General features: G+C 45.7%; 1 protein-coding gene across 9 annotated transcripts in view; it reads left to right on the top strand.

Annotated features, from left to right (window-relative positions):
* cnot4b (CCR4-NOT transcription complex, subunit 4b) overlaps nucleotides 1-15,854 on the top strand; it is a 171,261-nt gene that overhangs the window by 98,726 nt on the left and 56,681 nt on the right. For all 9 annotated transcript variants that reach the window (XM_086008595.1, XM_086008592.1, XM_086008599.1 and 6 more), the window contains exon 9: nucleotides 2,458-2,710. In XM_086008595.1, the coding sequence (XP_085864721.1) occupies nucleotides 2,458-2,710 (253 nt within the window). The remainder of the gene's footprint in view (nucleotides 1-2,457; nucleotides 2,711-15,854) is intronic.

Raw genomic sequence — 15,854 nt, 5'->3', positions numbered from 1 at the left:
AAATAAATTCAAGAAGGAGTTGGATATATTAAGGCTAAAGGGGTCAAGAGATATGGGGAGAAGGCAGGGACAGGGTACTGAATTTGGATGATCAGCCATGATCTCATTGAATGGCGGAGCAGGCTCGAGGGGCCGAATGGCCTACTCCTGCTCCTATCTTCTATGTTTCTATGAATAGTCATGTCTGGAGGTAACAAAGGCATGAATGAGGGTTTCAGCAGCATATGAGCTGAGGCAGGGTCAGAGTCGGATGATGTTACGGAGGTGGAAGTAGGCAGTCTTGGTGATGGAGCGGATATGTGGTCAAACACAACAGCAAGGTTGTGAACGGTCTGGCTCCGCTTCAGACAGTTGCCAGGAAATGGAGTTTATGGTGGGGACCTAAGACCATGGCTAAAAATTTGCGGTTGGAAGCTTCCTGTGGGCGGATGCCTCCGACTTTTTTAAAACAATCTAAGAATTTACCTGTTGGTCCGGGAGGTACGGAGACTCGTGCTCCTGAGCCTCTGAGTACCCGCGGGTAGGGGCGCATGCGGTTTGCAAGTGCCCTTGGGATCACGTGGGCTGGCCCAACCAATGAAAGAAGGGATCCTCATTCATACTTTGTGAATGGGGATCACTTAAAAAAAAATGCACACACATGAAATACATTTTTTTTTAAATTACGTTTAAAATTAATTAAAATGTCGTTAAATTAAATATTTTAAACAAATTTTATTTTTTGGAGAAAAAATTTACATGTTTTAACGGGGCTGAGAATAACATTTTATTGGGCAGGGTTTTTACGGTATAAATGAGAATTTTATTTTTCTATTTTTTAACACATGCGGGCGGAAGTTGGGCAAATAGCACAACTCTGCCCACAGAGGCCCTTTTCCCAGGGATGCGGAGGATCTGTCAAGTTCCGGGTTTTCGCACATACGATTCGCATGGCTTATCCCGGAACTTGCGCGACCCTTACGGGCGTGTGTGCATCCATAGGGGTTGCAAAATACGGCCCATTGGCTTCAGTCTTCCCAATATTCAGTTGGAGGAAATTTCTGCTCATCCAATGTTGGATGTCAGGCAAGTAGTATGACGAATCTGAAACCGTGGAGGGGTCGAGAGAGGTGGTGGTGAGAGAGAGCTGTGTCATCAGCGTACATGTGGAACCTGATGTGTTTTCTTGGAGACTGAGAGTAGGGATAAAGAGAATTTAATTTGGTTGGTGGGATGTAACAAGCGGTGTTCCCCAGGGATCGGTAATGGGGCCTCCGCTTTTCATTATACAGTATATTATATATAACTGTGTGTGTCTGGTGGAGTTCAATATGGGGAAGCGTGAAGTCTATTACTTTTGATCCAAGAAAGACAAAAGTTGGAATATTTTCTTAACGGTGAGACTAAACTGTGGAGGAGTGAAGGGTACAGAAATCACTAAAAGCTAGTGCACATGTATAAAAAGTAATCAAGGCTGCTGAAATGTTGGCCTTTATCTCAAAGGGATTGGGATACAAACTGGAGCAAGTTGTGCTTCACTTGTCTAGAGCCTTGGTCAGGCCCCACCTGAAGTACTGCGTTCAGTTTTGGGCACTGCACCTCAGGAAGGATATACAGGAAACTCTTTTAACCGGCACCTAAACAACCAGAAATCTCTCTTGACCGCCAAGGTTCAGGTAAGTTTTACTTGATATTAGTGGCCGTGTAACCGGGGCTCCTGCACCTGTGGCTGTGTACGGGGCTCTCGTACTTTAGTAATTTTACCTCTGTAATCTGAACTTTTTGGTCAACCAGCACCACGCTGGTCCCGTCAGTGCCGGAGAAGAGTTTCATGTATTGGCCTTGAAAGGGTCATAGTGCAGATTCACCAGAATTATACCAGGGCTTAAAGGGTTAAATTGAGGGCAGGTTGCATAAACCTGTGTTCCCCAGAGTTTGGAAGCTTTTGGGGTGATCTAATTGAGGTGTTCATACTAAAAGGATTCGATCGGGTAGATACAGAAAAATTACCACCTCCTGGCTTGCGAATCCAGAACAAGGGGGCGCAGTCAAAATTAGAGGTAGGCCGGTTAGTGAAATCAGGAAGCACTTTTTAATGCAAAACGTAGCAGAAATCTGGAACTCTCTCAAAAGGCCGTGGATGCTGGGTCAACTGAAATTTTCAAGAATGAATTGATAAATTTAATTAGATAAGTGTATCAAAGGATATGGAGTTAAGATACAGATCAGTGTGAGAAACTGGGCTTGCTGACATTAAAAACATCCCAAAGCACCATTCTGTATTCAACTTGGGACACCTCCACATCTACTGCAGTTCTCGAAATAGTTTAGCGTTGGGTGCAACTGAAATGGCTGCTCAGAGCTGCATCTCTCGTGACCTGCCCAGAGATGATCAGAAAGCTTTAATTTCTGATCTCCATTTGGATTGTACCTCTTCAGTAGTGTAATTACTAATATGCAACCATGTCTGTTTTTCAGATCCCTACCAGTGAAACACCATCACCACCGCCAGGCTTAACAAAACCCAACCCAGTCGTCCCCATTAGTTCATCCAATCATAATGCACGGTCTCCTTTTGAGGGGGCTGCAGCAGAATCCCAGTCCCTCTTTTCAGATAACAGTAACTTCAGACACCCCAACCCTCTCCCCAACAGCCTGCTTTATCCCACTTCATCACCATCAACGCACGACTGGCCAACGGCACCTGAGCCACAGAGTCTCTTCACATCAGGTACGTGCCTTTGCCAGTGTTCCACTGGATCCAGTGGATCATGCTTGGACCTTTGATTATTAAAAGGGCACTCCTTCTCGTACGTACTTTTTGTGAAGTGCGCAAAGCCTGTGAGCTAAAAGGAGTGAGAGGTAAAGGAGCATAAATAGTACTTAACGTGGATCAGCAAGAGTGGTGGAAGAAAGATTTAAACGTTGTCCATAGCGCGCGATGATAATTGCTTGTATTACCTGGCTGCATTCCGTTACCCAGTAATCACTTCGTGAGTCTGTGTTTGCAATGTACAGTCAATGGGTTTATTTCCTATCAGCACACTGCTGGCACTGAAAGATCAGGAACAAACAAATTCCAGAACTAAGCGTTCACTGGAAGGCAGTGCAAACTTTTTTTTTATAATTCATTTATTTTATTTATATCTATATCCAATCCAAGCTTGCACCAATGCAGTCATATTTTAAGAGGAGCATACTGTGCTGGGACTGCTGAGTTGTTATCTCCATGCAGAATTAGGATGAGGTAGCCTTCTGTTGCTGCCAACTGGAGTCAGCACTGATGTAAAATTTCTGCTAATACAAATCAGTGCGCAACCAATTCAAGAAATTCTGTGCTTGCATTAGGACCAACATGATGTTGATAAACTGGGTGCTCTGCTTGCATTATAATTGTTCGTAAATGCATGTTTTTCCCCACATCAGATTGCTGACGAGTGTTTGTTCTGATGATTTGTCTGGTTCTTTCCCTACATTAGCTTGGATTGTGTAACTTTGATTAAACATTATTGTAGTTCAGTTGTAGTTTTGCATCATTCTCTAATTCTCCATTGCTTGTTTTCTCTCTGAAGATTATTGTTTACGTTTTCAGTAAAATGTTAGTATTTTGGTGATCGACAAGCTCCTGAACCATGTCCAGTATGCTGTTGCATAAAAAAAAAAGGCTGTCCTTGTGGGTGCCTTGGTGTGTGCCATGGTGTGTTGGGGGAGGGGTGAGCAGGTCTTGCGGTTTAAATCCATGTTCCATTAACTTGCATGCATCTCAAGTTACTAATGCTAACATCTGGGTGTTCCGATTCCGGGGTTTTCCAGCAATGAGTAGCAGAGCTAACTACAGCTTTTCCCAGACCACCATGCCCACAACTTTCAAATGGGGCAAAGCAACATCAAAGAAATATAAGTACCAATGAGGCCGATTGCCTGGGCTTTGAGGATGGCTTGCTAGGGCTCAGGAGAGGGGTGGGTCTTTGGGGCCGCAGATGGACACCTTGAACTAAGATAAAGTAGCTAACTGCTAATGAGCAAGGCCACAAGTTGATGTTGACTGAGTCAAACTGTTACTGGGATTCTGGAATTTGATTATGGTTTCTGGTGGCCTGTTTTGTCTGAGGTGTGCTGCCTGTTTGACTGCTGATCAGTCAGCCTAAGTTTGAATGCTAGTGCTGGCCAGCACAGTCTTCACACAGAATGTGGGGGTAGGACAATATTTTCGGGAGTGAGTGGCTTCCTTTTCTGCATGGCTGGAATACACCCGCTCTAGATAAGATTACACCTATGGTGGGCTATCCACCTGTAACAGATGTTGCAGGCCTATGACTGGGGATGAGGTGTTGTACGTGGGCAAGTGGAATTACATTTATGCCAGACATGTTGGTTGTAGCACTAACAGACTGTTCTAAAAGATGTAGTGTGTGCACCTTGTGGTAGGGTATTGACCCAGGACTGGGTGCTTGTTATCAAAGAACTATATAGAAGGTACATCACAGAAACAGGTCACTCTGCCTAACAACAGGTCTATTCTGGTGATTATACTCCCTACGAGCCTCCTCCCACTCTATTTACTACACCTCACCCTCTCATCATATCCTTCTATTCTGTACTCCCTCATGTGCTTATCTAGCTTCCCCTTAAATGCATCTATGCTATTAGCCTGAACCACTCCATGTGATTGAGAGTTCCACAGTCTAACCACTCTCTGGGTAAAAAAGTTGCTCCTGAATTCCTGATTGGATTTAATAATGACTAGCTTATATTTATGACCTCTACTTTTGGGCTCCCTCCACAAGTGGAAACATCTTGTCTACATCTACCCTATCGAATGCCTTCAGAGTTTTAAAGCCTTCTATCAGGTCACCTTTCAGCCTTCTCTTTTCTGGAGACAAGAGCCTGAGCTTGTTTACTCTTTCCTGATCGTTATAACCGCTCAGTTCTGGTATCATCGTTGTAAATCTTTTTTGCACTTTCTCATGTGTTTCTATATCCTTTTTGTAATATGGAGACCAGAACTGTGCACAGATGGAAGGAAATTGGTACAGTCACCCCAGACATGGGCCAGTAAAAACAAGAAACCGGTCTCCAGCCTCAAGTTATGGTGGGAAGAGAAAGGAAGAAACCATGAAATGAATGGAAATAATTGTAGCAACTTTCATCCTGTTTAATGCCTTGAGCGCTATAGGAATGGGTGAGCTGCCATCACAGTGCTATGCAAATGAAGACATGGAATAAAACCGAGAAACCCTCTTGCTTTACAAATTCACTCTGCGCTTAATATTGTAGAGGGCCATCCAAAACGACATTGACTCTGGAGTTTTATCCTTGTGGTTACATCTTGGGCACAAGCAAGATCCATTGTAGGGTCAATTAATGAGTGAGATGGACTCCCAAGATGAGCTTTACGTGCTGTTGGATGATCGGGTTTCAGTTTGTCCTGTGAAGTTTGCAGCAGCTTTTTTTTTTCTTCATTTTTTGCTTTCTGGAAATTCCATTCACTGGTATGTCTAAATTAATTAACTTGTATAATACCACTAACTATGTTTTAGTAAACTGTCACATACATAGTCTGTTTCCCAGCCTGGCTTGCCAATTTGTGCCTCCTGTCACTTGAAGATGTCTCACCATAATTTTCAATTGTGTGCTCCTAGCTCTGATTACTGGGTGCTGGTAATGTCTCCTTTAAAGGTGCGTTAATACAGTACTGTGTGCCCTCACCCTGCCCTCTAGATTCTGTTGATTCAGGTTAAGATATCCGTGTTTTGGCAGAAGCTCAATGTTTGGACAGAATTGCTATGACCATCGGGGTTAATTTAATGAATTATTAATCTGCCCCAGTCGCAGAAGAGCATAACAGTTGCCATTTCCCACATCAGCCATGCTGTGGTGTTGGAGTATGGCAAATGAGGGGTATTTTTGTATTGTGGCCCCCTATTAACTGGACTGGATTGAGGCTGCCCAAACTTATTTCACGTAGGATCTTAACCAGCCAGCAGAAAAGGTTTTCTTGTCAATTTGGTTGGGTTTAAACGTAAAGATGGAAGGCTAGCATCAAACTCATTGCACCACCCAATCCCCTCGCCCCTTTTTTTGGCCTTTTTATTGTGCATCAGGCACTCCATAGTTTTGTGATGCACTGAAGCATCATAATGTGACTGCTGCAGCACTAATTGCGCACTTAATTTCGTCAGTGGCAAAGCAGTTTCAAGAACCCCTCGTTCCCTCTGCCACTGCCCCCCACAGCCAAGAAATCCCAATTAGTGTTGGATGGTGGGCAGGGAGGAGAAATTGAATATCTTGTTTGCAAAATAGACAACTCTCCTGTGCTAGAATCTCTAAACACAGGTCAATTTCTCAGTTTATTCTGCAGTGGGAATAGCTTTAAACTGGTTTGTAATTCTTCCAAATTGACGTCGTTTCATCAATGATGTCAATTGGAGCAGGAGGGTGGAGAGGAGCGAGTGGAGGCTGTGCATGTTTGCCTGCCCGAGCCAGCTAAGTGACCGTGCAGTCCTGGATCTCTCCATTGGGAGTCGAGTGCTCAACTTCAGCTTCTGGGCCAAAAGTAATTTAATTTTTATTTCACGTGTTTAGTATTGCCTTATCCAAAGTAGAATTGGAGTAGTGTTGACCACCATTGAAATCCTTCTAGCTTGAAAAATTTGTGGAAAATGTTGCAGAACTCTTAATCAAAAGGTTGGATTACCACAAAAAGTCCTGTTCTATTCTTGGCATGGTCCAGTTGTTTTTTCCTGTCTTGCCCAGATATTTACACCATAAAACATTTCCATTGTTGCCACTTAAACTGGGGAAATCTCCATCCAGGACTTTGCCCCCCACTTGGGAGGGTAAATGAAGTTTGCTTTGGCCCATAGATCCTTCAGCCTTTCCAGGTGAATGAACTAACTTTTAAATATTATTCTTCAAAGGTGTTTTTTGCCTCCCTCGTGCAGTTCTTGGCTTCCTGACTGCTTTCTTTGTTAAATCACCGGCATGTTCACGGTTGTTAAGTAATTCCTTGTCTAAATTTTCTGTTCTGTTTGAAGGGGGAAAGTGCATTGGGATTCTGAGCTTATTGTATAACTGCTTTACTTGAGACTGGAGTAATGCCATTTGAAGAGGATACCCATTCACACACGGTGCACTCAACTTCATCGCTGACACTCGACAGGAGAAATGTTTCACTTTCCCAGGTGCAGCCGAGACCTTGCATTGACCTTAACAGGAAGAAGCACCAATTCCACACCTTTTTTGTCACTGTATTTTTTTCCCCCTGTGCTTGGGATTGAATTGACTTGATGCAAACTTTTACCTCCCATGTTAATGGGGAAATCGCATTAAGTTTTAATTCTCAGCAGACTATGAAAGGATGTTGTGCTTAACCAGTGTTTTCACCAAGCTTATTTGGTACCAATACAATGTGGGAGAAACCATCTGAGTTAATACACCATAACATTGTGCCGATGCAGTTCATCAACTCACATTAACACCACGGGTGATCAGCCTATACTGGCCTGGACTTCACCCAAGTGTTACACAGTTAAAAATGCTATCTCCAAACCTAAGTCAAGCTTGTCTCAGACTCACCTGCTGATCCCTCATCCATGAGCCCGCAGCTTGCTGCATCAATCCCCTCCCCATGCAAGTTTGCCAACTCCTGGCTCCTGATTCTCAGGCATGCCCCACTCCCTTCAAAATAGCCACTCGCCCCATTCCTCACACAAACAAAACATATCTTGGACCCATCTATCCTCCAGCTGCTGCTCCGTCTCCAACCTCCCTTTCCTCTCTAATATCCTTGAATATGTCGTCCATGTCCATCTCTCCTGAAGTTCTCTATTAGAAATTCTGCTAATTCCTTCCTTACAATGCAAAAAATGCTCCAGCCAAAGCACAGCAAGTCTTTGTTTCAGGGCCTATAAAAACAGGCTTTGAAGTGCGATTTTCAACAGAGTGCTGAGTTGGGTGAGTCAGGGAGTTAGGTGAGGCAAGGCCTCAGAGCTTCAGCGGGTGCTTCAGCGGTAGAGCGGGCCTACAAAGGGCTCCAGAGACCAGGTAAGGCTTACTTTACTGGTGGTTTAATTTGATTAAAGGGGTAGGTCATGCCAGGAGAGCCCAGCCCCGTGATATGCTCCTCTTGCTCTATGTGGGAATTCAGGGACGCTGCCAGTGTCCCTGACCAACACGTGTGCCAGAAATGCATCCAGCTGCAGCTACTAACGGGCCGTCTTGGGGCGCTGGAGCTGTGGGTGGATGGGTTGTGGAGCATTCATGATGCTGCGAGGGTCGCGAATTACTCGTACAGTGAGTTGGTCACACCGCAGGGTAGGGCTGCACAGGCAGAAGGGAAATGGGTGACCACCAGGCGGAACAATAGAAGCAGGCAGGTAGTGCAGGAGACCACTGTGGCTATCCCCCTTTCAACCAGGTATACCGCTTTGGATACTGTTGGGGGGGGTGACTTATCAGGGGAAGGCAGCAGCAGCCAACTTCCTGGCACTGGGGGTGCTCCTGCTGCCCAGGAAGGGAGGAAAAAGAGTGGGAGAGCAATAGTGGTAGGGGATTCTATAGTAAGGGGAGCAGATAGGCGTTTCTGTGGCCGTAGACGTGTATCCAGGATGGTTTGTTGCCTCCCTGGTGCCAGGGTCAAGGATGTCACTGAGCGGCTGCATGGCATTCTGGAGGGGGAGGGCGAACAGCCAGAGGTCGTGGTCCACATTGGTACCAACGACATAGGTAAAAAGAGGGATGAGGTCCTGCAGCAAGAATTTAGGGAGCTAGGTAGAAGATTAAAGAGCAGGACCTCAAAGGTTGTAATCTCTGGATTACTCCCGGTGCCACATGCCAGTGAGTATAGGAATAGGAAGGTAGAACAGATGAATGCGTGGCTAAAGGGATGGTGCAGGAGGGAGGGCTTTAGTTTCCTGGATCGCTGGGTCTGCTTCTGGGGCAGGTGGGACTTGTACAAGTCAGACGGTTTACACCTGAACCAGAGGGGGACCAATATCCTTGTGGGGAGGTTTGCTAGCACTGTTGGGGGGGGGGGGTTTAAACTAACTTGGCAGGGGGATGGGATACAGAGTGGAGTTATAGTAGGGGGTGATTTACAGCCAAATACGGAGGAAAAAACAAGTCAGCTGGGAAGGCAGAGCAAATATGTCAAGGCAAAAGGGAATATGGCAAGGCTGGAAGGCATTTATTTTAATGCAAGGAGTCTTGCAAATAAGGTGGATGAACTGAAGTTGTTGTTGAACACATGGGAGTACGATATTGTTGCTATCACGGAGACATGGTTGAGGGAGGGTCAGGACTGGCAGCTCAATATTCCGGGGTATAGAATCTTCAGGCGAGACAGAGGGGGGTGTAAAAGGGGAGGGGGTGTTGCAATATTAATTAAGGAATCAATTACTGCTGTAAGGAGGGATAATATATTAGCGGGTTCCTCTAATGAGGCCATATGGGTAGAACTTAAAAACAAAAAGGGGGCAAGCACTTTGCTGGGAGTGTACTATTGGCCCCCAAACAGTCAGGGGGAGATAGAGGAACAGATATGTAGGCAAATCTCAGAAGCGCGAAAATAATAGGGTAATAATAGTGGGGGATTTCAACTTCCCCAATATTAATTGGGATAGTCAGAGTGTGAAAGGCTTAGAGGGTGCAGAATTCTTAGTGCATCCAGGAGAGCTTTTTGAGCCAACGTGTAGAAAGTCCTACAAGAGAGGAGGCGGTACTGAACCTGATTCTAGGGAATGTAGGCGGGCAAGTGGTGGAAGTGTCAGTAGGAGAGCATTTTGGCGACAGTGACCATAATTCGGTGAGATTTAAGGTGGTCATGGAAAAAGACAAAGACGGCCCGGAAATAAGGGTTCTAAATTGGGGGAAGGCCGATTTTAATATGATAAGGCAGGATCTGGCCAAAGTGGACTGGGAGCAGCTACTTATAGGAAAATCCACATCAAAGCAGTGGGAGACTTTCAGAAGGGAAATAGAGAGAGTACAACGCCTACATGTTCCCGTAAAGGTCAAGGGTGGGACCAACAAGCAAAGGGAACCTTGGATGACAAGGGATATACAAAAATGCATTAGGGAAAAAAAAAGGGGGGCTTTTGGCAGTTACAGAAGACTAAAGACGGAGGAAGCCCCAGAGGAGTATAAAAAGTGCAGGGGCATACTTAAAAAAGAAATTAGGAGGGCGAGGAGGGGCCATGAAATAACACTGGCGAGCAAAATAAAGGAAAATCCTAAGATGTTTTATAAGTATATTAAGGGCAAGAGGATAACCAGGGAAAGGGTAGGGCCCATTAGGGACCAAAGTGGCAATCTGTGTGCAGAGCCAGATGATGTAGGCGGGGTTTTAAATGAATTTTTTGCATCTGTGTTCACTATGGAGAAAGACGATGTAGACATAGAAATCGGGCAAGGGGACTGTGACATACTTGAACATATTAGCATCGAGAGGGAGGAGGTACTAGCGGTTTTAGCAGGCCAAAAAGTGGATAAATCCCCAGGCCCGGACGAGATGTATCCCAGGCTGCTGTGTGAGGCAAAGGACGAGATTGCAGGGGCTCTGACACAAATTTTCAGAACCTCTCTGGCCACGGGATGTACCAGAGGACTGGAGAACAGCTAACGCAGTACCATTATTCAAGAAGGGTAGCAGGGATAAACCAGGGAATTACAGGCCAGTGAGCCTAACATCTGTGGTAGGGAAATTATTGGAAAAAATTCTGAGGGACAAAATTAGTCTCCACTTGGAGAAGCAAGGATTAATCGGGGATAGTCAGCATGGCTTTGTCGAGGGTAAATCATGTCTGACCAATCTGATTGAATTTTTCGAGGGGGTGACTAGGTGTGTGGATGAGGGAAATGCTGTGGATGTGGTATACATGGACTTCAGTAAGGCTTTTGACAAAGTCCCGCATAGGAGACTGGTCAAGAAGGTAAGAGCCCATGGGATCCAGGGTGCCTTGGCACGTTGGATCCTAAACTGGCTGAGTGGCAGGAGGCAGAGGGTGATGGTCGAAGGTTGCTTTTGTGACTGGGAGCCTGTGTCCAGTGGGGTACCTCAAGGATCGGTGCTGGGTCCCTTGCTGTTTGTGATCTACATAAATGATTCGGATGAGAATGTAAAAGGTATGATCAGTAACTTCGCAGATGACACGAAAATTGGTGGGGTGGTAAATTGCGAGGAGGAAAGCCTCCGGCTACAGGACGATATAAACGGGTTGGTCAGATGGGCGGACAAGTGGCAAATGGAATTTAACCCTGAAAAGTGCGAGGTGATGCATTTTGGACGGACAAATAAGGCAAGGGAATACACAATGAGTGGTAGGACCTCGGAAGGACAGAGGATCAGAGGGACCTTGGTGTGCATGTACATAGATCCCTGAAGGCAGCAGGACAGGTAGAAAGGTGGTTAAAAAGTCATATGGGATACTTGCCTTCATTAGCTGAGGCATAGAATATAAGAGCAGGGAGGTTATGATGGAGCTGTACAAAACGCTGGTAAGGCCACAGCTGGAGTACTGTGTGCAGTTCTGGTCGCCTCACTATAGGAAGGATGTAATTGCTTTGGAGAGGATGCAGAGAAGATTCACCAGGATGTTACCTGGGATGGAGCGCCTCAGCTATGGAGAAAGACTAAACAGGCTGGGGTTGTTTTCCTTGGAGCAAAGAAGGCTGAGGGGGGACCTGATTGAGGTGTACAAAATGATGAGGGGCATAGATAGGGTAGATAAAGAGGAACTTTTCCCCTTAGTAGGGGGGTCAATAACAAGGGGGCATAGATTCATGGTAAGGGGCAGGAGGTTTAGAGGGGATTTGAGGAGGAACTTTGTCACCCAGAGGGTGGTTGGAGTCTGGAACTCACTGCCTGAAAGGGTGGTAGAGGCAGGAACCCTCAACATTCAAGAAGCATTTGGATGAGCACTTGAACTGCCATTGCATACAAGGCTATGGACCAAATGCTGGAAAATGGGATTAGATTGGACAGGGCTTGATGGACGGCGCAGACACGATGGGCCGAAGGGCCTCTTTCTGTGCTGTATGACTCTATGAAGACCGTGCATTTTTAAAGCACCTTTCCGATCCTCAGGATGTCCCAAAATGCTTCGAAGCCAATGAAATGCTTGTCAATTGTAGTCACTGAGACAGAAGGTTGTCGGCTCAAGTCTTGAGCTCATAAAGCTGGGCTGACACTCCAGTGCAGTGCTGAGGGAGTGCTGCACTGTTGGAGGTGCTGTCTTTCGGATGAGACGTTAAACCTGGTTCAGATGGCTTGCATCCAAGGTTGCAAAGGGAATTGGGGGAGGAGATAGCAGAAGGGCTTGACATAATTTTCCAATCTTCTCGATGCAGGGAGGTGCCTGAAGATTGGAAAGTGGCAAATGTGACACCATTGTTCAAGGGTGTAAGGACAACACTGGGGTTTCTGTGATTCTGTGAATCCTAGTAACTACAGGCTGGTCAGTTTAACATCAGTGGTGGGTCAAGTTTTAGAAACAAGGAAAAAATTAACGGGCATTGGAGAGGATTAAGCTAATTAAGGAGAGCCAACACGGATTTGTGAAAGGCAGATCATGTTTGACTAATCAAATTGAATTTTTTGATGAAGTAACAGGATTGATGAAGGGAATGCAGTGGATGTTGTCTGCATGGATTTTCAGAAGGCGTTTGACAAAGTACGACATAGAAGGCTGGTTAAAAAAATTGAGGCTCGTGGAATAGGTGGGTCAATGGCAGCTTGGATAAGGAATTGGCTTAAAGACAGAAAATAGCGAGTTGTGGTAAATGGCTGTTTTTCAGACTGGAGAATGGTAGACAGTGGTGTTCCCCAAGGGTTAGTGCTGGGCCACAGCTTTTTTTGATGTATATAAATAACCTGGATTTTGGAATACAGTAGAATTTCTAAATTTGCTGATGACACCAAACTTGGGGTGTGGCGAACAGTGAGGATGACACCAATCGACTGCAACAGAACATAGAAAGGCTAGCAGAATGGACAGACAAGTGGCAGATGGAATTTAATACAGAGAAGTGTGAGGTGATGCATTTTGGAAGAAGGAACAGGGAGCGGCAATATACACTTAATGGCACAGTTTGAAAGAGTGTGCAGGGACAGAGGGACCTGGGAGTTAATGTGCATCGGTCCCTGAAGGTGGCGGGATATATTGAGAGAGTGGTCAGCAAAGCACATGGGATCTTGGGCTTCATAAATAGAGGTATTGAGTACAAAAGTAGAGAAGTTATGCTGAACCTTTATAAAGCGCTGGTTAGGCCACAATTGGAGTATTGTGTCCAGTTCTGGTCACTACACTTTAGGAAGGATGTGAAGGCCCTTGAGAGGGTGCAGAGGAGATTTACCAGAATGGTTCTGGGGATGGGGGGGTCTTGGCGAGGTCTAAGACAGGTTGGAGAAGCTGGATTTGTTTTCATTCGAGCAAAGGAGGTTGAGGGGTGATTTGATAGAGGTGTACAAGATTATGACGGGTTTGAATAGGCTCGATGGGGAAAGGTAGTTCCCACAAGTTGATGCTACAAGGACTAGGGGACACGTTTAAGGTTTTGGGCAAGAGATACGGAGGGGATGTGAGGAAAAACTTTTTTATGCAGTGAGTGGTGAGGACCTGGAACTCGCTGCCGGTGGAAGCGGAGTCACTCCATGTTTTCAAGAGGAGACTGGATAGATACTTGAGGGAAATAAACTTGCAGGGCTACGGGGATGGAGTGGGGAATGGGACTGACTGGATTGCTCTACAGAGAGTCGGCATGGGCCGAATGGCCGCCTCCTGTGCCGTTATGATTCGATGACTCTAAACCGAAGCCCCGTTTGCACACTCAGGTGGACGTAAAAGATCCCAAGGCACTATTTTGAAGAGCAAGGGAGTTATCCCCGATATCCTGGCCAATATTCATCGCTGAATCCACCTGAGAACGGATTATCTGGTCAGGATCACATTGCTGTTCGTGGGAGCTTACTGTCTGTAAATTGGCTGCTGCGTTTCCCAGATTTCAAGAGTGACTCAACCCCAAAATTACTTCATTGGCTATAAAGCGCTTTGAGATGTCCGGTGCTCATGAGAGGCGCTATATAAATGCAAGTCTTTCTTTTGTTCTTTCACTGTTGTGTAAGCAGGGAAGTTATCCTGATGGCTGGGCTAGCAATAATGCCTCAGCCAACATCCTCAAAAGCAGATTATCTAGTTATTCATCTCATTTGCTGTTTGCAGGGTCTTAAGTGGACAGCAAGACCCTGCAAACAGCAAATGAGACAAGTAACTAAATAATCTAATTTTGGTGGTCGCGGTTGAAGAATTATTGCTGGCCCAGCCATCAGGGCAACTTGCTTGCTCTTCAAATAGTGCCGTGGCATCTTCCTGAAAAGGCAGATGGGACCTCGGTTCAACGTTGCATTGGAAAGACAGCACCTGCAATAATGCAGCACTCGAGTCAGTACTGCACTCCAGTATTAGCCGAGATTGTGTACTCCAGTCCAGGAGTGGGCCTTTATCCCCAATACTTCTGATTCAAAGTAGTCCTACTACTGAGCCAAGCTGACGGTCACAAATGACATCCTCTGTGACCATGATGCATGATCCCTCCTTGGCCTGAACAGCTATTTTTGCAGCATTTGGTACAATTGATCGTCATCTTCCTCCAATGCATCTCTTCCATTGTCCAGCTATATTGAACTGCTCTTGAATAGTTCCATTCCTACTATTTGACTGCAGTCAGTGTCTTTCCTTCCCCCACACAGTCATGTGGATCTGCCAGGCATATGTCCTCTGCCCCCCTCTCTTCCTTATTTACCTGCTGACTCTCTGGCGTCAGTGAGTTTTCATATGTATGCATGATACCTAGCTGTATCTCTCCACCGCGTCCCTCAATCCATTAACCAACTCCATGCTGTCAGACAGCTTGTTTCATATCAAGTCTTGGATGAGCCACAACTTCTTCCATCTCTAATATGTAGAACGAAGCCATCATTGCAGTCCCGCTCGCGCTAGCGCGCTCTCTTGCGCTCGCTCGCTCTTACATACCTTTGCCATAATGCTCCCCTTGGAGTCCTTCCATCCTCCTCCTTCCATAAACTCCACCTTGTCCACAACTCCGCCTCATGGATTTTAGTGTAACAATCATCCTCTATCCTTGCTGGCCTACACTGATGCCCTGTCCATTACATTTATTTCAAAGTCCTTGACCTTATTTATAAATCCCTTCATAGTCTTGTCCCACCCTATTCCTCTCCCAGCTTATTATCCTGCCCATTCCGCTGACGCCAGCCCCCTGTTCCCAGTCCTTTTTAACTTCTCGGTCCGACTCTTTAAAACTTTCTCCTGACACCTCTCCACTTCTCTCTATCTTTAAAAACCACCATCTTCGACCAAGCTGCTAGTCACGGCTAACTTCTCCCTTCCTGGCTCGGTGTCTGTTCTCCCTGCATCCATTTTTCTTATGCCTAGAGGTGCCAAGTAAATGCAAGTTGGTGAACATTAGAAGGACAGAATCTAACTTTGTTGCTGGGTGTTTTTCACAGTTCAGGTGCACATAGTACGGCATTTTCTCTCACACGCCATTGTAGGTTACTGATGATCTAAGCTGGGGGTGAGCATGCAGCGCAGGCAACATCAAGCTCCGATGCCACTTGTTCATTTTTCTGGTGCCAACCCACATGAAAAGCCGATGGATTGTTGTAAAAATCCAACTGGTTCACAAATGTCCTTCAGAGAAGGAACCCATCACCCCCTAAATGTTGCAACAGTAAACATTTCACACCACCATTATTGGGTACTTTTAGTGAAGTCCTAGTGACAGCAGTAAATGTGATGGTTGGCATTCAATACCAGAAAACTGCAGTAATCGACAAAGCAAAGTTCTATAATGCG

This window comes from Somniosus microcephalus, chromosome 16 (genome assembly GCF_052327205.1).
Source record: "Somniosus microcephalus isolate GS21.2 chromosome 16, FLI_Smic_1.0, whole genome shotgun sequence".
NCBI classification, from domain to species: Eukaryota; Metazoa; Chordata; class Chondrichthyes; order Squaliformes; family Somniosidae; genus Somniosus; species Somniosus microcephalus.
The sequence above is the reverse complement of the archived record's forward strand: the minus strand, read 5'-3'. Positions and strand labels throughout refer to the sequence as shown.